Raw genomic sequence first — 24,621 nt, forward strand, 5'->3', positions numbered from 1 at the left:
GGTCCCTTTCATTTTTCTGTGGCAGACTACATTAGTGTGAAAATATTTCTGGTTATTTTCCTGACTTTGTGCTAAAAATATATAATTCACAGAAGAGAGTCACTACTTTGTATTATAGTATATAAAAGAGTTAGTAAAGGCTTTTCCTGAAAATAATATTTCTTGAAATTATTTTCATTCCTAGCAAGACCTCCATGGTTCCTCTGCAATAGCTTTAATAATTTCCCTGAGAAACAAAATAGTAAGAAGTTTAACTGAATCCTAACACTTCACAGATTAAGACAGGAAGACCAGTTGAATGTGAACCTAGGGAAACATAGTGAGATCTGTCTTTAAACATAAAATAAGGATTTTAAAGATGGATGAAATTGAAAAGGACATAGGAGAGAAATGAAAGAATGGGGAGAGTTAGGAGAACATAGAATAATGGTCTGAATACCACCCCGAGGATTCTCTTGCATTTATGTTATATAGACAGCATTATATAAGTTTACTTAAGTGAGAATTTACAGTGCGAGATCACTGTAAATACTTCTTGTTCAGAAAACCTATTCAAGGTTAGAATCGGTATTTATCAAGCTAATACCAATAGAGATGTGATTAGTATGAGTTAATAAATAGATCATTTAAATTACAGTGTTCCTGTATTTTTGGTTAATAAGATATTAGAAGACATCTGGAAGTCAGAATAGCATGAGCCCAAAGTGTAGCTCTGTATAAGCAGAATCTGGTTTTCTCAGCAGACAGATACTCTGTGCCTTATAGAACTTGTATAGTTGCCATTTTTTATTACTGCAATATTACCTTAACGGTAATGAGTATAATATGAGAGCTTGTGTAGTTTAACTAATGATTGGAAAGATGCATAAACACCAGTTATACTGGTTTTTCGTGTTGCTGGTCTTTTAAAACTTTTATTCTTTCACTCTTCCAAACATTTGTGACTATCCTGTCACCCTTTACAGAAAATATTTTCCAGTAGGAAAACAAATCATAAAACCATACTGATCACTGGAGAGAGGGGTGTTCTTCTGTTTTCATGGGTTAAAAATATCGTAACACTAAGTAGCATTTTCCAATTCCATGGCTGTCATGTACAATAATCTTATCCTCTGTTCTTCTCATTTGACAGGAAATGATTTATTTCTTGTAGCAGTCCATGAGCTGGGACATGCTCTAGGGCTGGAGCATTCCAACGACCCAACAGCTATCATGGCACCATTTTACCAGTACATGGAAACAGACAACTTCAAGCTTCCTAATGATGATTTGCAAGGCATCCAGAAGATATATGGTAGGTTCTACTACTCCTGTTTCCCAACACCTAAAGGGCATCCAGAAATCTTGTGCATATTTTCTTAGAGGTACATTCTTGAAGTATATAAAACAGAGAAAAATGAACAAAAAAATGTCCTCCTGCAAAATTCTATCATCAGTCAAGTTGTCAAAAAAATTGATGTATAGATTTCCAAAAGAACTTAATCACTGATGGAGCTTTCTTGCTCAATTTAATGGAAATATACACTCATAAAAATTTAATAATGTGCAATTTAAAATTTAGGTAATATTGTATTACAATAGATGCATAAAGTCATAAAAATAGTTAAAAGTACAAATTTTCACATAATATGTTGAGACTTTTCTTAGCCACTGACAGCTGGTCTTAGTATCTAAAATTCCAGTTTATGGTATGTGTTTTGAGGTCCAGCTGTACTTGTGCATCCTCTTCTTGCTCTCAGGGTGTATAAGACTTTACTGGACATTGTACTGAAAGAATGAAGCAGAGCCCAGAACAGGCAGGCTTCTGCAGGATCGCCGTCCTTCTGGGAATGAATGCCAGGGGTGAAAGGACTGGCTGGCAAAATGCCTTCTCCTAGCATCTTAGTGATGCTAGTATCTATGAGGCAAAAGCCTTTCCTGATGATTCAATGAAACAACTCTCTGAGCAGATCTTAGCTTGTGCATATTTCTTTATTCAGGGTGAGCTTGGACACATACACTATTTTTGTGGGTTAACTAAAAATTATATAGTTTGGGAGAATAGGCTAAAAATATCTATGGGAAGCAAAGAACATAAGCTGACGACTAAGGAAGTATGATACCTCATTAGCATGGGGAGGCATTTCAGGAATCTCAGGTACAGAGCTACATGAATGTCCTCAGGTAGACAGTGGGGATCCAGGATTCCACAGGTAGACAAGAGAAAGCCCCACAGACAAAAGGACTCATCATTATGCACCAAGCTCAGGGCTTTTTGGTACTGTCCGACTTTGAAATTAGCAGCATGGTTTCCCAGCATCTGTTACTTCTATGAAAAACTTTTTAAAGGTAAAGAAATAAGTTATCCAATATAAAAACTTACTGACCACAAAGGCATATTTATTAAATTATAAAGAAAGTAAACAGAAAAGGTATGGACATAAACACCTATGTTTATGAACATATACCATGGACTCTAATATGAGAAACTAACTTTGTTGGTGGTAATATTGTTTTTGCTCGCAGGATTTATTCAGCAAATGCATATTAAGAGAAAGAGAACACACTATCATGAATATTTACTGTGACTATGACCTCCTCAGTACAACTAACTATCTTAGTGAGGACATTTAGTCCACACATTAAAACTTTGACATTCACAGATTACCTGTAGCAGGTATCCTTTAGTATATTAAGTACATGAAGCTCTCAATTTTACATATAATTGCGAGCTATCAGTGTGCCAATAATCAGTATCCAGAAGATGAGATTTGCATTTTAATCAGTGCGATTTAAGTGAACTAATTTGTTTTGTACTCGTTAGTCTTTTCAATTTTAACAGCACAATCATAATCATTCTCATAGGGTCAAAGTAAGTTTGAAATGTATTGGATGGACTGTTACATGATACATGTCACAGAAACAAATCCAAATAGCTTCGATGCTAAGAGATACATTGCCTGTGTGTGACATCAGAAATTCCTCCTGAATGGTTAGCTCAAAAAAGTCGATTTCCCATGACCTCATGAATTATTGTCGAAACTGAGGGCTGTGAAAGATTATCCATTCCATTTCTAAATTTTAAGTGTGAACAACTCTGCATTTATTAGAGAGTGAGAGCATCAATCCCTTGAGGAATGATGGCCAACATCTGTCTCAAATTGTGTGAGGAAACTTTGGCTCAACTTGGAACACTCGTTTTAGAAATACTTTACATTAATATTTCACCACTGGTATGATGATCAGTGGACATTTTAAATTCAGTATTTACGTGAAACACCCAGTTATTCATCAAGACATTTTATTAAAAAAATACCGAGATCAATAAAAGGTTATAAAATATAGTTGGAGACATATGGTAGATTAATCTTTGATTTGTTAGTATTTATCTTTGGAAAATATTTTCATGGAATCAGCCTCTATCAAAGTCCAGGTTTTTTCTTGAATGGAGCTCACAGTTATGAATCTAGCATTTATTCTCATCCATCTTTTTTTTTCTTGAAAAACTTACTTCCAAACAGGTTTTGAGAGCAGCCTTCTTCCAAAAGGGACTGTGTTGAAGCTATAAAATGAAAGTCACTAAAAAAAAATTAACAAAGAAACCATAGTACTAGGGCTGCACCCCATCTTCATACGGACTGTCTGAGACAACCTTGGTAACGGTTGGGTGGGTTTGAGGGGTTGTGTTTTCAGAAAATATACGATCTTAACAACCTCTTAGCTTTGCTTAGTCTGTGCTCTCTGCTGATAAGCGCTTGTTCTCTGTAGCATATTTTCCAGCACTATTCCAGATTTAAGTGAGCCAAGCACTGTCCTCATGTTTTCAAAAGGTCCACCTGACAAGATCCCTCCACCTACAAGACCTCTACCGACAGTGCCCCCTCACCGATCTGTCCCTCCGGCCGACCCAAGGAAAAATGACAGGCCCAAACCTCCTCGACCTCCCACTGGCAGACCTTCCTATCCAGGAGCCAAACCCAACATCTGTGATGGGAACTTCAACACTCTAGCTATTCTTCGAAGGGAGATGTTTGTTTTCAAGGTAGGAGGCCCCGCGATTTATTTTTTTAAGAGAAGATAAAGTATCAAGTGTCGTTTTAGAAAACAAGTTCTCATTCATTCTAACTCTACCTTCCAGGCCCTCACCCAGTTAGGAGTCAAAAAAAAAAAAAATCCTAAAAATCACATGCACAAATGGGCGTCAGTGTCTAGCAGAAGATTGCATGACATTCTATTTTGGGAATGCACTTCTGTCAGCAGGAGCTGAAATGACTGTAAATGTGAAGTTCAAAGTACTGCATGTTATGAAGAGATAAAATAGCAGAATTTAAATCATGAATGGGATTTAATAGCGCCGATTTGCCCGTCAGTTTAGCTACTTCCCAGCATCCTGTTGCGCAGATGCATTACTATATAAACCTTAAAATGATTCTATAATTTCACTTGACAATTACTGCATTGCTTAGCTGTCATTGTTGGGTCTGTCATTGTCACGGTCATTGTTGTTGTTGTCGTTTTCCTTTTGTCGTTTTGTTTGTGGTTCCCTGCTGTCCATTTTAGGTAAATCTCTAGTCGTCCATCACTTCCAATTTGTAGAACTTGGGTTGTTTGTTTGTTTGTTTGTCCCTAGGCAGGATACTTAATTTGTATTTGCGATTACAAACTATCAAATAACATTTTTACATTTGAAAAATGTGCTTGAGCAAGTTCTTTTATTATCAACGACACAATGAGACGTACATGAAACGAGAAAATAGGTGTATATGCATTAACATGAAAATTAGCTGATTTGTTTTACACAGTTTTAAATGCTAAAATCGTCAAGAAAAATAAAATCAGAATTTAAAAAGTCTGGAATACTGAATTTTAAATATATAACAAAAATATTATTCCAATATGTATAAAGTACTTGATTTCATTTCAATATGTTAATAAGCTTAGATACAGTTGCTAAAGGAAAATCCTACTTTAATTATGCATGTATGCACACATCTCTATATGTGTTTCTGTCATTGTTCCTTGTGATGATTCCCAAAGTCACTCATCTTTTTTTTTAAATAATGTTATCGTACATTTGTATAAAATTCAGTAATATTAACAATTTATAGTGACCACGATGTACGATAAATTCAGTCTTCATAATTCACCATAATTCACCATTATTCCCAGTTGTGTTGTGGTTAAGCTTCAACACACTATTGAAAAGAAAAAAAGAAATAAAATACAGCAATTTGTTGATTCTATATTACCAGGATTTTGGTTTTACTGCTTATCTAAATTCCCACAGTGCAGTATAGCTTTTTTTACCTTTATAAAATAAAATTTTCATAGTGTCACCATTATCTAAAAATAATGCATTCTTCTTTGCTATTTCTGTCTGCATTCTTTCTTTATTATTTCTGTGTGTCTAAACAAACTGGTCTTCTGAGCCAAGAGCTATATCTACATTAATCTATATATCTATCAACAAAATGAAATCCACCTCATCATTCCCCTGCACACTGTACTACTCAGGGCGTGCACTAAGGTGATGAAGAAAGGCCTGTATAGGCTCTGCTTCCTGGAATCAGAAGCAAAAGAAAAAAATAGTAGACTGGGGTCTCTAATATAAGGCAATGATAACTACTCTCAATATCGTAAAAGTTATAACTTAAACTTCTTCCCTAATTGTCTATCTCACCTTAGATTCTTTACAAAAACTCCATAAGAAAAAGGGTTCCTGAAATAAATATGAAATAAATCTGAAATAACATCATCTGAAGAGGAGTGTAGTCTTTCATTTTAACAACTTTCTTAATAGTACTGACATTTACAGCCTCTATATTTACTATATTTATCGTTCTCTCTCTCACTCTCTCTTTCTCTCTCTCTTTCTCTCTCTCTCTTTCTCTCTCTCTCTCTCTCTCTCTCTCTCTCTCTCTCACACACACACACACACACACACACACACACACGCACGCGCGCGTGCTTAGGATGCTTTGTTAAGCAACATTAATGTGTGAGTACAAACTGCTCTCCTATCTATGTCCTGTTCATATAACTGGAAAGAAAAGGTCGACATCAATGTACATACCATGAATATGCAAACATAGAAGTCATAACATGCCTGCAAAGAGATAGTTTAGGAATTTAATCCAACTGGAAGTTTTACTGACTTAGCAGTTTGAATTAATTTTTAGAACAAACAGACTTTTTTCAAGAACATTGAATATGTAACAGCTTTTATTCCATTGAAAAGAGTGGGCATGATAGCTTCTGAACCAAAGATCTTTGGGCTCTAAATTGGATGTAAATAGTGTGAGGTTGAGGTGGAAAGCACAATGGAAGCTTAGCTGTTCTTAATCAAAGCCTAAACTGATTGGATAATCAACGTGTCTGGTTGAATACTAGCCATGAACAACACAGCCACACTACAAATTCAATACTATTCTTTGTCCTACCAGAAAACATAAATTCAGATAATTCAAGTCATTTGTAATCCTTCAATAACTGTAAAGAGTTATTGAACTCTACTTTCTTATATAAGGAGGTATATACATCTATTCGAATCCAGAGCTTCCAACTCAGTTTTCTACTACCTGGAAAATGACAAAATGTTCCAGAGTAAAGTTTTACTTCACCCTCTATTTTAAAGTTGGAAATACTGAAGACATATTTATTGTCCTCCCACTGTACAATCTCTTAGGGGCTGACAGTGTTGTACTACATAAAACAGGTTAGTGTCTTCTTCCTTAGAGTTTTCATTCAAATTTTCAAGGTGAACAGTTTGGATATGAAATGTCTACTACAGGCTTTTGTGTTTGACTGTGTTTCCAGATGGTGATATCATTTTGGGAGGATGTGGAAACATTAGATCTGTGGCCTAGCTGGCCAAATGTATCCACATGGGTGAACCTGGCAGGTGGCATTCATTTTTGCTTCGAAACATATAATTTCTTCCTGGTTAGCCACAATGCGCATGAGCCTCTGTCACCTGCAGCAAATCCCCAGCTGCCAATGAGAGAGAGCCAATAGCATTTACACTCTCCATGAGGTACTCTCTGAGGCCCCTGGCTAGAATAAGTCTTCCTCATTCAATTGCTTCTGTCAGGTGTCTACCATAGTGATAAAAAAGTAACTAACAGAGAGGACTGCACATGTAGGCTCTCGGTATGAGTGTTATGAAAACACATGGGAGCCAAAGTGATGCTTTGTGATTGACAGGCAGTCTGCTAATTTCTCCCTTTGTGCTGTAGATATTTAACCTATATGATATGACCTTAGCCATTACACCAGTGTCAATGCTCTCTGTATCTAACCTTCCTACTTGATACCTTCATATCTCAGGAGCCCTTCAAATATAATGAAGAATGGTATTATTTAATATTACTCTTTCTTATGATGCATGATTTTCTATGTATTTGCTTTATTATAAACCAGAGACCTCATTATTCCATTACGTCTCCTTTTGTACACCCAAGTCTCCCTTATTTCAGTGCCTAGTGGCTTCTCTTATGAAGCCTCAGGTATTCCATTCTTTAAGTCAGTATCCCTGCAGGAAACTCAGATCCTGAGTGCCTATTCTGGCCAAAGTTGTTCTGGTTATTTTTCTGGCTGTTCCGTGAATCTGTGTAACATGTTGGTTTGTTTCTCTAATCATTGCCTTTGTTGCATGTTCTGGACTAGATGATGCCCACTTAGTCCATTTGCATTCACCCCTAGTGAGCAGGAATTCAAATGTGGCAACTCATTCAACAGAAGTTAGTATATACCATAGGAGAAAAAATGAAATAATGAATGTTTTCTACTTTATTTTCGAAAACCCCACTAAATTTATTTAATTGCTTATTTACTGGTATTTCATTCATCGCATTGTATGTGTGGAGGTCAGAGTCCAAGGGTTAAAACTCAGGTGTGACTCGGACTTTTTTCTCCCTATTCCTTGTCTTCTTTTTCTTATATTTAAAATTTTTAATGAGCATTAATAGACTTCAATTCTATATGTATGTTTTTAATAATACCACCACCACGAACAAACAAAATCTATATGTATACAAAAAGCAATAAAAAGCATGATTATTACCTCATTAGAAAGAATTCTTCCTGGGCTATAGAGATGGCTTCCAGAGGTCCTGACTTCAAATCGCAGCAACCACCTGGTGGCTCATAACCCTCTGAAATGAGATCTGATGCCCTCTTCTGGTATGTCTGAAGACAGCTACAGTGTACTTACATATAATAAATAAATAAATCTTTTTTACAACAAGAAATTTACTATAGATCATTTTGTTTGCTAGTTTTCTCTCCTAGGATTCAATATCATCTTCTCATTTACAGAGAATTATTCTAGGACAGGGTTGTAACTGGAAGATGTGTGTGTGTGTGTGTGTGTGTGTGTGTGTGTGAGCGTATGCAGGTGTGTAAACACTCACGTGTGTTCCATATTGATACATGAATCAGAAAACTATACCCTGCTGCTTCATAATCTTTGGGGACCATAAAACCACCTAAGACAAGCAATGAAGATCAAAGAAACATGTCAAAGAACAGGCAAAACATAACAGTACCCTAAGATACATTGGTACCTGAAGACTGTCACTTGCATTCACTGAGCTGAGCTCACAGTAGCCGGATATAGTTGGGAACATGACATATGCCTTTGTCTTTTAACTGGAACATGCTGACATTGTTTGTCTTCATTTCAGGGTGAAGGAAATTACCAACAAATTTGAATGAGGTTATATGAATTAAGTTTCAATTATAAAAAATTAAATTGCATTTGGAAGAGTGCAATGGTAGCTGTAGTTTTTAAATCACGAGATTTAAAATAGAAAGAAACATCATTTCCTTCACATAAGAAGACAGGTTCTATTAACTGATCACTTCATTGTGTCAAGCATGAGAAGCAAACGTCTGTCGGCTCTAACATGAAGCCAACATGAAGAGTGAACTATAGTCAGTGCAGAGTGAAGACTCATTGCCTTAGATCCGGAGCTAGCTCATAATGTACAGGACAGCAAACCAAAGTAGATATCATTGGGGTCCATTTAAGTGGGTTTTTTTTAATTCTTGAGATTTGCATCCATATGTACAATGAGGTATGATAACATCCACTCCCAACTATGCCAGTAGTAGCTCTTACTGAAGCTGTATATCTTCTTATTTAATAACCTTGTCAATGGCTCGCCAATAAGAGGTGGGACATGGAGAGACCTACCTTATCGATGCTGGAATTTTCAGCGGTCTTGACCTTGTACAGATAGCCATAGCTGCTGTAAATTCATAAGAGCCCCAGCCATGCTGTATCAATATGCTTCATTCCCAACACTTCTCCTCTTCATCCTTCTCTAACTCTTGAATTGTAAATGCTCTGCCCAATTTGTATCATTCATCACAATCTTATTTTGCTCACAACTGGTTATCTTAATAGATGTCACCTATGTAAATATATTGAGGAGTTCCAAATAAGTACAAAGAGGAATCCAATTTCATTTTTAAAAATTGCTTTTATTTTATCTGGTCATTTTCCTAAAGTGGACATGTTCTTACTGAAAAGAAGAGATGAAGATAGAGGAGGAAATATATTGAAACATGAGAACTCAGCCTCAATATATTTTCATATTTTATAGTAATGTGATTCAATCCTTCAAGTAGTCCATAGTGAACCTCTTAACATGTTGATCTAAGAAAATTAAACTTTCTTTCTTTATTACCATCCTATATCAATTCTTGACACCTTACCTCACACTTCACCTTACATATAATATCCTCTAATTTCCTGATTTTCCGTGTTTTCCTGTTTTTCCTTCTTTCTCTGCTTTGCCTTTTCCCGGCTTGACTGTTTATCTCTAATACAGTGTGTCATTGGTATTTAAAGGATGTGTATCTCATTCAGGGACTGCTTCAAGAGAAAACCTTTCTCCCCAGTACAGAAAAAGTTAAGATTTTTCTCTTCTCTCCAGGATTTAGTCCAGAGTCCACCCAACTCCTATGATTGTTCTCCTTTTATTTTGCTCTTTCACTCAGTCCTTCATCCCATTTTTTTGTCCATTCTGTGATTCCTCTAGTGTACCAGGTTGCAAGTTTCTGAATTAACTACTTGTGGCTCTCTGTTCCTCTGTGTTCATCCCCTGAATACTGTGCTCATTCTTAATTCTTATTCTCAGTGTTACTACTTAGATTACATCCAGCTGAGCCTGGGGCATGGTGCAGGATGGATTTCTGGCAGTCCTGCAGATCACATAATAGGCAAGGTTAAATTCTTAAATGATGAGAAGGATTAGTTTAACGCAGTGTCAAAACACACAAAATTGTATTCAATAGTGGTGTAGCACGGGTAAATCTCAGATTGCATTGATCCAAATATTAATTTGGTACTGCCTATCATGTAGCATCAGGATACTGAAATAATGTCTCAGCTCATACATAACTAAAGTTAGGACAATCTATGCAGAAAATTAATTGTAATTTCTTTCTGGTACAAAATCATAATATTCTATCTTTGAAAAGCCTTTAAACATGCAACTGGAATTTAGTGGAAAGCTGCACTTTTAATCACTATTAACTGATGTTCAAGATCAGTTTATTTATTCTTGCTTCACAATTTTCTGTTGCATGGTTTCTTTCTGGTGTTCCCTGTCTAATCTGTAAAGGAAAGTACATGGATATTCTTCAGAAGGAAGGATTTGTACACCTGACTTTCCAAATTCTTTCTCAGTCAATGATTTCCTTTTAGAAAATGAAAAAATGCTGTTTATATTTGGATACTTGCCTTAGAGAAACTCAAACAATCTTACCTATGTAAAGCATATGTTAATATAGGACTATTATATAAATTTTTTAAGATTAAGTTGGTTTTTCAAGTATTCATTATTTTGATATAAAATTTCTTCTCATGAGGAGACATAAGCAATATCTACTTATCTTAGGGCCTAATGACAAGCACAATCCCACAAAAGTTAATTCTGGCACAATTAGGATTGTTCTTACAAGGATATGGGCACCCCTTTCTTCATTGTCCAGATTTGGAATGTTTTACCTAGTATCAGAAATGAGGGTTTCACCATAACTGCATGAAGGGAATCCCCACTCTAGACCTTACACAAACACACACACACACACACACACACACACACATACACACACACACACACACACACATACACTAGTTCTAGTCTCTATCCCAGGCCATGTATGAGGGTGCCAATTGATATAGAGCAGTCGGAAGTCTAGCTCAGAAGATCCTTTGCCCAGGGCAACCTAAATCTGCTTGGTGCAGAGGACAGCAACACAGGACAAGATCTATGTACATAGTCAATGTAGTTACACAAAAATACTTTCTGAAAGAATATTATTGTTCAATGTGTAAACCTTTCAGTCTGTAGCCATGTTAATTCCACTGTTCTAAATTTACATAGAATTTATATAAACTCAGTGTCAAATATAACTTTTTCTGATCTATGTATTAAATATAATTTATAATCTATCAAGCTGGAATAGCCACACTGGGGATCAGTCTGGAGGTTCCTCAGAAAATTGGACATCGTACTACCTGAGGACCCAGTTATACCACTCCAGGGCATATACCCAAAAGATGCTCAAACATATAACAAGGACACATGCTCCACTATGTTCATTGCAGTCTTGTTTATAATAGCTAGAAGCTGGAAGGAAACCCAGATGTCCCTCAACAGAGGAATGGATACAGAAAATGTGGTACATTTACACAATGGAATACTACACAACTATTAAAAACAATGACTTCATGAAATTCGTATGCAAATGGATGGAAGTAGAAAATTTCATCCTGAGTGAGTTAACCCAATCACAAAAGAATACAAATAGTATGCCCTCACTAATAAGTGGATATTAGCCCAAGAGTTCAGAATACCCAAGGTACAATTCACAAACCATATGAAGCTCAAGAAGAAGGATGACCTAAATGCAGAGGCTTCAGTCTTTCTTAGAAGGGGGACAAAATGCTCACTGGAAGTAGAGGGTGAGAGGGATTTGGGAGGAAGAAAAAAGGGGGAGAGGAAAAGGGGGCAGGATCAGGTATGGGAGGAGACAGGGATGATATACAGAAGGTCAAGTATTTAAACAGAGATGTGTAGCAATGGGGGATAGGGAAATGGGGGTAGCCAGCAGCAAGTCCCAGATGCCCTGAAGAGGCTCCCAGAACACAACAGGAATGAGATTAGCTGAAATGCCCAACAAAGCGAAGGGAGAACCTGTAGAGACTATATCCAAAGGTTAGGCAAGGCCCCTGGTTGAAGGATGGGACCACCATGGCTCCTGTCTAAAGGAAATAGAGGGACAAAGTGTGGAGCAAAGAAAAGGCCATCCAGACACTGCCCCACCTGGGGATCCATCCCATATAAAGACACCAAACTCAGACACTATTGCTGATGCAAGGAAGTGCTTGCTGACAGGAGCATGATAAAGCTGTCTCCTGAGAGGCTTTGCCAGAGCCTGACAAATACAGAGGCAAATGCTAGCAGGAAACCATTGATCTGAGAATAGGGTCCCCATTAAAGGAGTTAGAGAAAGGATTGAAGGAGCTGAAGGGGTTTGCAACCCCATAGGAAGAACAGCCTATGAACAATAATGTCAAACAGCCAGACCACTCCAGAGCTCCCAGGGACTAAACCAGCAACGAAAGAGTACACATGGAGGGACCCATGGCTCAGGCCACACATGTAACAGAGGATGGCATTGTCTGGCATCAATAGTAGGACAGGCCTTTGGTCCTGTGAAGGCTTGATTTCCCCAGTGGATGGGAATGCCAGGGCGGTGAGGTACTAGTGGGCAAGTTGGGGGATGTGATAGAGGGGTTCTGGAAGGAAAATGTGGCAAAGGAGATAACATTTGAAATGTAAACACAAAAAATATCCAATAAAACAAATTTTCAAAGAAAATGCTCATTTTCTCAATTCATGGACCTGAAAATTTACATTCATTTATGTAATATATATAATAAGTTTAGCTTCAAGATTTTTAGTAAACATGTAAAATATAATTTTTTATGAAAGAATTTTCCAAAAGCATTCTTTCTAAATATTTGAAATATCTGAGTTTCTCAGTTTTCTCCCCTTAACAGTTTACATCTGAAGTTCCCCTCTAGACTTGCGGCTTAGTGACAGCTTGGGGAGATGACTGGAGATGAAGGAGATGATGCTAGTTCATAATTGGCAGTGTGATCCATGGCTAGAACCAGAGATTTGTAGTCTCCTTTGGAGGGGATCCGGCATAGTCGGTTTCCAGGAGAGAGGATGTCTTTGCTCAGACATGTTCTTCTCTTTCCTGATCACGAAACTTCCAACCCCTTCACTCCTTGACATGTTCACCATGATGCTATTCTCATGCATGTGGCAAAGTCATCATGGATGTACCTGTGACACTGTGCTCTTAAAGTTTTCTTCCCATTTTGCTGTTCAGTAATTTGTCTCAGTGATTTTCAAATCATTTGAAACACTATATCTCCTGTGTTTGTAGGGAGTTAAATTTTACTGCTTCTATGACCACTTTAATTGTAAACATACGGTGTTATGATCATCATTGCAACTTTTTAGCTATTTAAAATGGCTTAAAAATTACACCCAAGTCTTTCAAATTTGTTAGAGCATTTAATTATCTTCATGTTCATATGTATGCATACTTAGAATACACAATGAATATAACTGTAATCATCACTAAAGTATGTGACTTACTAAAATGTTGCATAATATTCATTTAAGACGGGTTTAGTGCAGAATTCTATCAGAACTTCATAGAAGACCTCATACCAATATTATCCAAACTATTCCACAAAATTGAAACAGATGGAGCACTACCGAATTCCTTCTATGAAGCCACAATTACTCTTTTACCTAAACCACACAAAGACACAACAAAGAAAGAGAACTTCAGACCAATTTCCCTTATGAATATCGACACAAAAATACTCAATAAAATTCTGGCAAACCGAATCCAAGAGCACATCAAAACAATCATCCACCATGATCAAGTAGGCTTCATCCCAGGCATGCAGGGATGGTTTAATATATGGAAAACCATCAAGGTGATCCATTATATAAACAAACTGAAAGAGCAAAACCACATGATCATTTCATTAGATGCTGAGAAAGCATTTGACAAAATTCAACACCCCTTCATGATAAAGTCCTGGAAAGAATAGGAATTCAAGGCCCATACCTAAACATAATAAAAGCCATATAGAGCAAACCAGTTGCTAACATTAAACTAAAAGGAGAGAAACTTGAAGCAATCCCACTAAAATCAGGGACTAGACAAGGCTGCCCACTCTCTCCCTACTTATTCAATATAGTTCTTGAAGTTCTAGCCAGAGCAATCAGACAGCAAAAGGAGGTCAAGAAGATACAGATCGGAAAAGAAGAAGTCAAAATATCACTATTCGCAGATGATATGATAGTATATTTAAGTGATCCCAAAAGTTCTACCAGCGAACTAGTAAAGCTGATAAACAACTTCAGCAAAGTGGCTGGGTATAAAATTAACTCAAATAAATCAGTAGCCTTCCTCTACACAAAAGAGAAACAAGCCAGGAAAGAAATTAGGGAAACGACACCCTTCATAATAGACCCAAATAATATAAAGTACCTCGGTGTGACTTTAACCAAGCAAGTAAAAGATCTCTACAATAAGAATTTCAAGACTCTGAAGAAAGAAATTGAAGAAGAGCTCAGAAGATGGAAAGATCTCCCATGCTCATGGATTGGCAGGATTAATATAGTAAAAATGGCCATTTTACCAAAAGCAATCTAGAGATTCAATGCAATCCCCATCAAAATACCAATCCAATTCTTCAAAGAGCTAGACAGAATAATTTGCAAATTCATCTGGAATAACAAAAAACCAGGATAGCTAAAACTATCCTCAACAATAAAAGGACTTCAGGGGGAATCACTATCCCTGAACTCAAGCAGTATTACAGAGCAATAGTGATAAAAACTGCATGGTATTGGTACAGAGACAGACAGATAGACCAATGGAACAGAATTGAAGACCCAGAAATGAACCCACACACCTATGGGCACTTGATTTTTGACAAAGGAGCCAAAACCATCCAATGGAAAAAAGATAGCCTTTTCAGCAAATGGTGCTGGTTCAACTGGAGGTCAATGTGTAGAAGAATGTAGATCGATCCATGCTTATCACCCTGTACAAAGCTTAAGTCCAAGTGGATCAAGGACCTCCACATCAAACCAGATACACTCAAAATAATAGAAGAAAAACTAGGGCAGCGTCTTGAACACATGGGCACTGGAAAAAATTTCCTGAACAAAACACCAATGGCTTATGCTCTAAGATCAAGAATCGACAAATGGGATCTCATAAAACTGCAAAGCTTCTGTAAGGCAAAGGACACTGTGGTTAGGACAAAATGGCAACCAACAGATTGGGAAAAGATCTTTACCAATCCTACAACAGATAGAGGCCTTATATCTAAAATATACAAAGAACTCAAGAAGTTAGCCTGCAGGGAGACAAATAACCCTATTAAAAAATGGGGTTCAGAGCTAAACAAAGAATTCAAAGCTGAGGAATGCCGAATGGCTGAGAAACACCTAAAGAAATGTTCAACATCTTTAGTCATAAGGGAAATGCAAATCAAAACAACCCTGAGATTTCACCTCACACCAGTGAGAATGGCTAAGATCAAAAACTCAGTCAACAGCAGATGCTGGCGAGGATGTGGAGAAAGAGGAACACTCCTCCATTGTTGGTGGGATTGCAGACTGGTAAAACCATTCTGGAAATCAGTCTGGAGGTTCCTCAGAAAATTGGACATTGAACTGCCTGAGGATCCAGCTATACCTCTCTTGTGCATATATAGAAAAGATGCCCAAACATATAACAAAGACACATGCTCCACTATGTTCATAGCATCCTTATTTATAATAGCCAGAAGCTGGAAAGAACCCAGATGCCCTTCAACAGAGGAATGGATACAGAAAATGTGGTACATCTACACAATGGAATATTACTCAGCTATCCAAAACAATAACTTTATGAAATTCGTAGGCAAATGGTTGGAACTGGAAAATATCATCCTGAGTGAGGTAACCCATTCACAGAAAAACACACATGGTATGTACTCATTGATAAGTGGCTATTAGCCCAAATGCTTGAATTACCCTAGATGCCTAGAACAAATGAAACTTAAGACAGATGATCAAAATGTGAATGCTTCACTCCTTCTTTAAAAGGGGAACAAGAATACCCTTGGCAGGGAATAGAGAGGCAAAGATTAAAACAGACACAGAAGAAACACCCATTCAGAGCCTGCCCCACATGTGGCCCATACATATACAGCCACCCAATTAGACAAGATGGATGAAGCAAAGAAGTAAAGGCCGACAGGAGCCGGATATAGATCTCTCCTGAGAGACACACCCAGAATACAGCAAATACAGAGGCGAATACAGCAAATACAGAGGCGAATGACAGCAGCAAACCACTGAATTGAGAATAGGACCCCCGTTGAAGGAATCAGAGAAAGAACTGGAAGAGCTCGAAGGGGCTCGATACCCCCTGTGAACAACAATGCCAAGCAACCAGAGCTTCCAGGGACTAAGCCACTACCTAAAGACTATACATGGACTGACCCTGGACTCTGACCTCATAGGTAGCAATGAATATCCTCGTAAGAGCACCAGTGGAAGTGGAAGCCCTGGGTCCTGCTAAGACTGAACCTCCAGTGAACTAGATTGTTGGGGGGAAGGCGGCAATGGGGGGAGGATGGGGAGGGGAACACACATACAGAAGGGGAGGGAGAGGGATTAGGGGGATGGTGCCCGGAAACCGGGAAAGGGAATAACACTCGAAATGTAAATAAAAAATACTCAAGTTAATAAAAAAATAATAAATAAATAAAATAAAAATTAATGACTTAAAAAAAACAAAAAAACAAAAAACATTTATACACATAAAACTTTGGAAAGACATAGAGAAGAATAATTGTTGTTTTAATGTCCTAATAACCAGGTAGATTGAATAAATAAATTTCTTGGCAAAATTAAGCCAATCATATAATTCAGGTTAAATACAAATGCCTGGTATAATTGTGGCATACAGTAAATACTTACCTACTGAATAGTATCTTTGCTTATCACTCTGTTCCTTGAATTTGAATTCCATGAGGAGGGTTTCAAGAGTCTTATTCAATATTCTAACCTAATGCTCAGAATAGTTTTTTTAAATTATTACATCATATTTTATTTTTAAATGAGATCATTATGTGAGATATAACAAAATTTTAATTATGTAAATTCAAATGAATCAAGTAATGGGAAGATTATAATGTGCTAGTGTGGAAAGACAATATTGGAAAATAATTACTCTCTTACATTATTCTACAACTAATAATTGTAATTCTAATGGGATTAGTGAAGGGAAGCCCTTATTCTTCAAATTTTAATTGATATGTGGATAAGATAATTTATATCGTGAAGGTCTTCTCCCACACTTTCAATCCAAGCTCTATCCATCATCAGTCTTCTACATACGATGATTGATGGATTTTAGTTCTCAGTGTGTCAGAATGAGTGCTTTGCCTGCAGATATCCATGTTTTATACAGAATAAGAAAATGTCAAATGAATATGTAGCAACCATATTAAGGGAAAAACACAAGTGCTCAGCTTTCTTTCTCTGGCTACAGCTGTTATGTTGCTACATATATAGAGATGCCTGGTAAGCAGGATTTGAAAATTCTGCAAATTGCTCTTGCAAACAAGAGTCAGACATTAGTAGCAGGAAAGAGAAGAACTAGATACTGAGTCAATAACAAGCAGTTCCTACAACATTTTCTAAATGTCTGTGACTTTCAAAGTTCCTGAATCCTGGGTATTTACAATCAGACAGTTTACAGAATTCATTAATAATAAAAGAAAATATTATTTTTAGCTCACATTATTCTCATAGATTTTATTAGTTCCTTGTATTGATAAAAATATCATGCACCCCCCCAATGAAGTAATAATATATTTACTATCCATGAGCTACTAGGCACTTCAGTGTTTTAAATGTGTTGTCATAACATAGGCCACACATTATATAAGAACAAAAGGAATCAGAAGGTTAACCTATTCCAACCTCACCCCTAGAATTACCGGGAGCTTACAACTTTTCAGTCTGACTAATTTGTTTTGTACTCAGCAAATATAATTAGAATTGTTTAAATTTTTACTGAATGTATTGTGTGTATGGACATGTGTTGAGGGAGCGGAGATAGAGAACACACATGAGCATGTGAGTGCATTGGAACATGTGTGTCTGTCTTAATGTATGTATAGAGGGCAAACAACAATGTGTGGACTCAATTCTTTCCTTCCACAATAGAGGTCCAGAAGATCTACCTCAGGTCATTAGACAACTTAATAGCAAAAACCATTAGCGCTGTCCCATCTAATCAGTTCTAGGTATGTGTCTTTTGTTGTGTGGTTTGAGTTCAGCTAATGGTAGCAGAACATAAAACATCAAGACATAAATTGTTATCATAAAGGTACAGACCTTCTAAGAATTCAAGTTAGAGTTTATTCTGTAAAAAATATTATAAATACAAAGATTAGTCCAAGTTGTTGCTGCATTTCTCTCATGAGCACTTAGTGACTAAACACATATATTTTGTTTGTGCACTGTTTGAAGAAACGATATACTGGAAATAATCAAATGACCATCAATAAGGAATTTAGTTTTAGACATTTCAATGTGATAAAACTTAAATATTGAAATTATACTGCATTAGACATATGAGCATTTTAAGGGTACTATTTCAGAACAAAATGTTGAGGTTCACAGCACAGTTAATCCACATATATAGGAAGGCAAACAGTGGAGATGAATACAAGAAGGGTTAATCATAGACTATTTAGGGAGGAACAATAGATCCTTATGGATATGAAAGTTCAACCTAGTAGTGTAGGTGTTTATATATCAGTGTCATAAATACACCTATGATATTTTAGTGATATATATTTACACTTTTAAATATGTACAGTTCTATATGCAAGACCATCCCATAAGCGAAGACTATAAAGTTCTGTGCCACCATGTTAACACCAACTGAGGATAGTTATCTCACAATTACAAAATTGAAGACATATAGGCTCAGAATGTGCTCAGAAGTAACATGCTGCCCTAGAACATGAAGGAATCAAGGCTCTATTCTTAAGTGCCAAAAAACAAATGACAATTACTTTGGGGATTTTATTATTTTGTTGTGGGTTTTTAAAAGGTTTTTATTGCTTTCTGTCCCAAGCACTTACTCAGGTAAAAATATAGTATTTTATCATTGTTTTTAATAGGATAGTTTAAGGAATAGTCTGGTTTTATACTCCTCAGGCAGAAGAATGTGTTTATTTTTCAAAATTAATAACAAAAATATGTAGTAATTCACCTGAAAAGTAGCAAAAGTAGATACCACAATGGATAATACAATTGATTAATCCTTTTGCGATAAAATAAATTTTGCAAGGAAACACAAATAATCTATTTTTGTAGTAGCAGCACAGGAAATTGTAATCCATCAGCTGGTAGGATTGTATAATAGGCTTAGCAGGAAGGTCATTTGCAAAAAGTTATGAGTAATGATATGTACTTACAATATATACACAAATAGTAAACCATAAACTGATACTCATCATGTGTGTCATTATTTGAAATGCATACAAAAGACTAGAGGTAAAGAAAAGCAAACCTCAATGCCATGGGATTGTGACTGGATTTTACACCTATACTATTTCAGATAGTATCTTAACAGATTAATACATATGAAAGTCATAAATATTAAGTCATGATAGAGAGATATACTTTTCAAAATAATATCAAAAGGCAGAAGCCATTATTCTCCTCACTGCCCTTTTCCTTCAAACTGTGACTAAAATGACTTTTAAATCAAAATCATGATGATGCACTTCCATAATATAATTTTAGTTCAACTACCAAAAAATTCCAATTAAGTACGATTCTGGACTCAGCAGCATGTAGTCTCAAGTAAGAATAGCTTTCTGTGACTCGAGCTAGCCAACTACTTTGATATAATCAGTTTTCTTGTGGTTTTGACCACTAAGGCAAGAATCTTTTCTATTTACTACATAGCATTTTACTGGCATGCAGAATGACAAGATACTTGGAAATATATCCTGAGAGTACTGCTTGATTATGCAATTTGAGAAGGGCTGTCATGTAGCCTTCCCCACACACTGTCAGCTCCTCACATACTGACATACTGTAAGCAGTGTTCCTACCTGGTACATCACAGCTAATGCTCAAGCAGTTGAAACAACTGCCACCATTGCTGGAGCTACCGATGGTGGCACCCGTGTTTTAATTCTTACTAGCACTCATTTATTGTAAAGCATAATAGTTAAAGAGTCTGCCGAAGATTCTCTTTCAACTTCACTCAGTTCTCTGAAGCTTATGATTAATATATACTTTCGTAGATTTGTTGTTACTCTTTCCCTCATGAAAGTTTCACTACCTGGTAAATAAGCATTAGAGACCTGGCCCTGCTCTCTTTACCCTTGTCAAATCCTATCCTTTCCTGGGTTAGATAATAGTTCAGCAGACAGTGCATCAATATCTAAGGTACAGTGTACAAGAGAAGCATGTGCATCAAGAAACAAGTTTAAAGATGATAAAACTGTTATCTCTTTGAACAATTAACATCAGCTAAGCCTGGAAGTCATGTGGTAGGGTTTTGAGAAGACAGTGTGGATTGTTATAGAAACAAAAACACTAGAATTGAGAAATGCAGGAAAGGATGCTTTTACACATGCTCATACATACCATGTGAAAATGTAAATACCATGTAAGGCTTTATTCTACATGTTAAGAATGTTACGTGGGAGTAGAGAAATAGAGCAAACAAGAAGGGATGGAGAAAGAAGCGTTAGAACAGCAAATGAAACAGCACTATTATTATTATCATCATCATCATCACCATAATAATAATCATCATCATCATCCTTTGTACAGTCCAGTCCTTACACCCTCCATTCTTTATTCCAACAGTTCCTCTTCCCAGTTTTCCTCCTCCATCTCCAAGAGAATGTCCCCACACCCTTATATCCCCCACACCCCACCAGACCTCTCTACTTCCTAGGGTCTCAAGTCTCTCAAGGGTTAGGTGCTTCTTCTCTCACTGAGGCAAAACCAGACAGTCCTCTGCTGTATATGTGTCTAGGGCCTCAGGCCAGCAAGTGTATGCTACCTAGTTGGTAGCTCAATGTCTGAGAGATCTCAGATTGGGACCCATCTCAAGGGAAGGCTCCAAAGGCTAACACCATTACTGATGCTGTGGTGTGCTTAGATATAGGAGAACAACCAGCATGGCTGCCCTCTGAGAAGCCCAACAAGCAGGTGTAACAGTCAGATGCAGATACTTAAACCCAACCAATGGACACAAGCCAGGGATTCCTGTGGTTGAATTAGGGAAAGGCTGGGAGAAGTTTAAGGAGGATAGACACCATAGAGGAAGACCAGCAGAAACAACACTCTTAGTCACTTGAATACAAGAAAATTCAGGACAAGGCTGTGGGAACAGGGCAGTGAAGCAACCTTAAGAGCTGCAGTCCGGGAGTAAGCGTGAATGGGTGGTACACAATCTTTCTCACTCGCTCTTCAGTTTTTTATTAGTCCTGTCTTTATGTGATTCATGAACCTGAATCAATAAGGTGATTCAGGGAGGAGACACAATGATCTAACCTAGAGTGAGATGAGAAATGCTATGTCTTTATAATACCAGAACTGCAGTAAAATTAAATTGTATTACGTTCCTTTCTCTGTGGAAATACTATAATTTATTGTAATTTTATTTGAAAATTTATTTGAATTGTACCTTCATTCATCTCAGTAAAGAGAAAGCATTGTTATAGAAGCTATTGTGGCTGTTGTCTGCTTCAACTCCTCTCTTCATCCCTGAGCTCCCACATACACACACTGCACTCCTGCAGACTCTACCTGTCATATCTAGTTGCTCATAGCAGTTACTGTTCAAATCATTAGCTAACATTGACAGCATTGGTCTGAAGACCAAAGGAGCTAATGTCAGGGCTGATCAATCATGCCTCACTGACACACATTGAAATAATCCTGATGTTCCTTAAAATTCATCATTTTTAAGCAACTGCATTTACAGGTACTACTGAGTAATACTGAAGTAACTTGTGGATCCTTTAGTTTATGGCTCATTGAATTTCAGTGCTATTAATAATCACTATGAGTACTTATTAAAAATAAAGTCTTCTAGTCTTCACTCTAAGGCTGTCTGATTCATTCAGCATCTCAAAATCTGCATTTCAGCATCTAGAATCTGCATTTTTAACAAGCCCCCTAGTGACTATGACATTAGAATTTCACAAATATTATTTAAGAAATGAGCATTTTGAATATATTTTCCCAATAAAAATGAAGCAAGGCACTCTTCTATGGATTGGAAAAAAATTTCCCTAACAATACATCTGAAAGAGAGCTAATATCCAAATTATATAAAGAACTCAAGAAGTTAAACTCCAAAAATCCAAATAACCTAATTAAAAAAATGGGATAGAAAGTAAAACTTAGAATTCACAACAAAAGAATCTCAGATGGCCAAAACACATTTAAATAATTGTTTAAATTCCTTAGTCATCAGAAAAATCAAATCAAAATGACCCTGAGATTCCACCTCACACCAATCAGAATGATTAAGGTCAAAAACTCAAGTGACAGCACATGCTGGTGGTTATGGGGAGAAGGAGAAACACAACCCCATTGCTTCTGTTTGCAAGCTGGTACAACCACTCTAAAGATCAATTTGGAGGTTCCTCAGAAAATTAGAATAGTTCTATCTGAAGACTAGATCACTTTTCAGCATATACACAGAAGATGCCCCACCATATCCCAAGGACATGTGCCCCACTGTGTTCATATCATCTTTATTCATAATAGCTTAAAGCTTACAACAACCCAGATGTTCCTCAACCAAATAATGGATAAAGAAAATGTGATTCATTTATACAGTGGAATTAAATATGAAGACATGAATTTTGCAGGCAAATGAATGAAACTAGAAAATATCCTGAGTAAGGTAACTCAGTCCCAAAATAATAGACATGCTATGTACTCACAGATTAGTGGATATTAGCCAAAAAGTACAGAATACCTAGAATTCAACCCACAGACCATAAGAAGTATAACAAGTAGAAAGGTTCAAGTGAGGATGTTTCAATTCCACTTAGAATTATTTATTAAGCTTTATTTTAGAATTCAGTTTTGTTTAGTTTTTTAAATTCAGCAAGGAAATTCAGTCCATTGAAAATTTATTCTATGTTGCCAGCCTAGCCTTGAATCCAGTGAAACAACCTACAATCAGGCACATTACTAACTTTTCATAAAAATTCACAAATATTTGTAATATATTAACATTGTATAAGTACATATAACGTAGCACAGGAATATATAAAACATATTTTAGGATATAAAAGCATAATACATATTCTGTGTGTGATATATAGTAAAACACTTAAGGGGACTATACATTTATTGTGATTAAAAATACACAAACACAAAACTCAAACATAAAACTATACAGATAAATTCACATACATTTGTCTAAATAAGTTTGCACTGAACTCAAGGAACAGCACTGCATTTTCAAACGGACTCTATTTAGGAAATGTAAGTCATGAGTCATTACCTCTTATATGAATATTGTGCATCAAGGCAAGCATATGCTTTGATTTAAAAGTGCCAAGAATAAAGCAGGGTTGGCAACCTGAAAGTCTAAGTCCATCCTACATGGCTTTGTCATGTGACTGGCTTGCCCTCCATCCTAGTTCCTATTTCTATCATGCAATTCAGGTTTTGGCAGTAGAAATAAGGTGATTATTTAATGACTGCATTCTAAAAAATCACTGGTTTGGAAGTCTTTTGAATACTCAGCTAGGATTCTGATGAGGGTATTCATGAAGATACTCTCAGGGACACCTTCGTATGGTTGTAACACCATTAGATAATCAGGCGTAGATTCATGTTGCAAAGCTATGGTTGAAGTAGGAGAATGCCATTTACGAAAGGACAAAGTCACCTTAGAAAACAATGTCAGTATTTAGTCAAGACATATTTTCTGTTGTTCTATAACATTTATTTGTTATGTATGAATTTTCTAGACATATCAGTTTGGAAAATCTATAGGTATTCTCATCTTGGTATGTGTTTGATAGCATTAAAGACTACATGGAACAGTAATGTTTAACGAAAATAGATTTATTTATTGCAGTTACGGTAGGGTAGCATCTTCTGACAAGGTGTTATAGGACAAGCAGATGGGCCTCAGAGAGAGGGGAGAACCAAAGGATTTTGACTAAACGCACCATTTTTTCTCATTTAATATTTTCTCATTGAATTTCTCATTTTGTTTTTTTATTCTTTATTTATTTGCATTTCAAATGCAGTCCCCCTTTGAAGTTTTCCCTCCACATGTTCCCTAACTCCTCCTCTGTCCCCCTGCCTCTATGAGGGTATTCCCCCAGCCACCCACCCAAACCTGCCTCAGTGGTTTAGGGTCCCCTTATCCTCTGTGATCAAGCCTCCACAGGACCTAGGGTGCTCCCCTTCCAGTGGTGCCAGATAAGGCAGTCCTCTGCTACGTATCCAGCTG

General features: G+C 36.7%; 1 protein-coding gene across 1 annotated transcript in view; it reads left to right on the forward strand.

Annotated features, from left to right (window-relative positions):
* The window catches only part of Mmp16 (matrix metallopeptidase 16), a 244,950-nt gene that overhangs the window by 163,586 nt on the left and 56,743 nt on the right, over window positions 1-24,621 (forward strand). Inside the window, 2 exon segments of the mRNA NM_080776.4 lie at window positions 1,133-1,294; window positions 3,810-4,021. Coding sequence (NP_542954.2) covers window positions 1,133-1,294; window positions 3,810-4,021 — 374 coding nt within the window.

The sequence above is a fragment of the Rattus norvegicus genome, chromosome 5 (assembly GCF_021556685.1).
Source record: "Rattus norvegicus strain SHRSP/BbbUtx chromosome 5, alternate assembly SHRSP_T2T, whole genome shotgun sequence".
Taxonomy (NCBI): domain Eukaryota; kingdom Metazoa; phylum Chordata; class Mammalia; order Rodentia; family Muridae; genus Rattus; species Rattus norvegicus.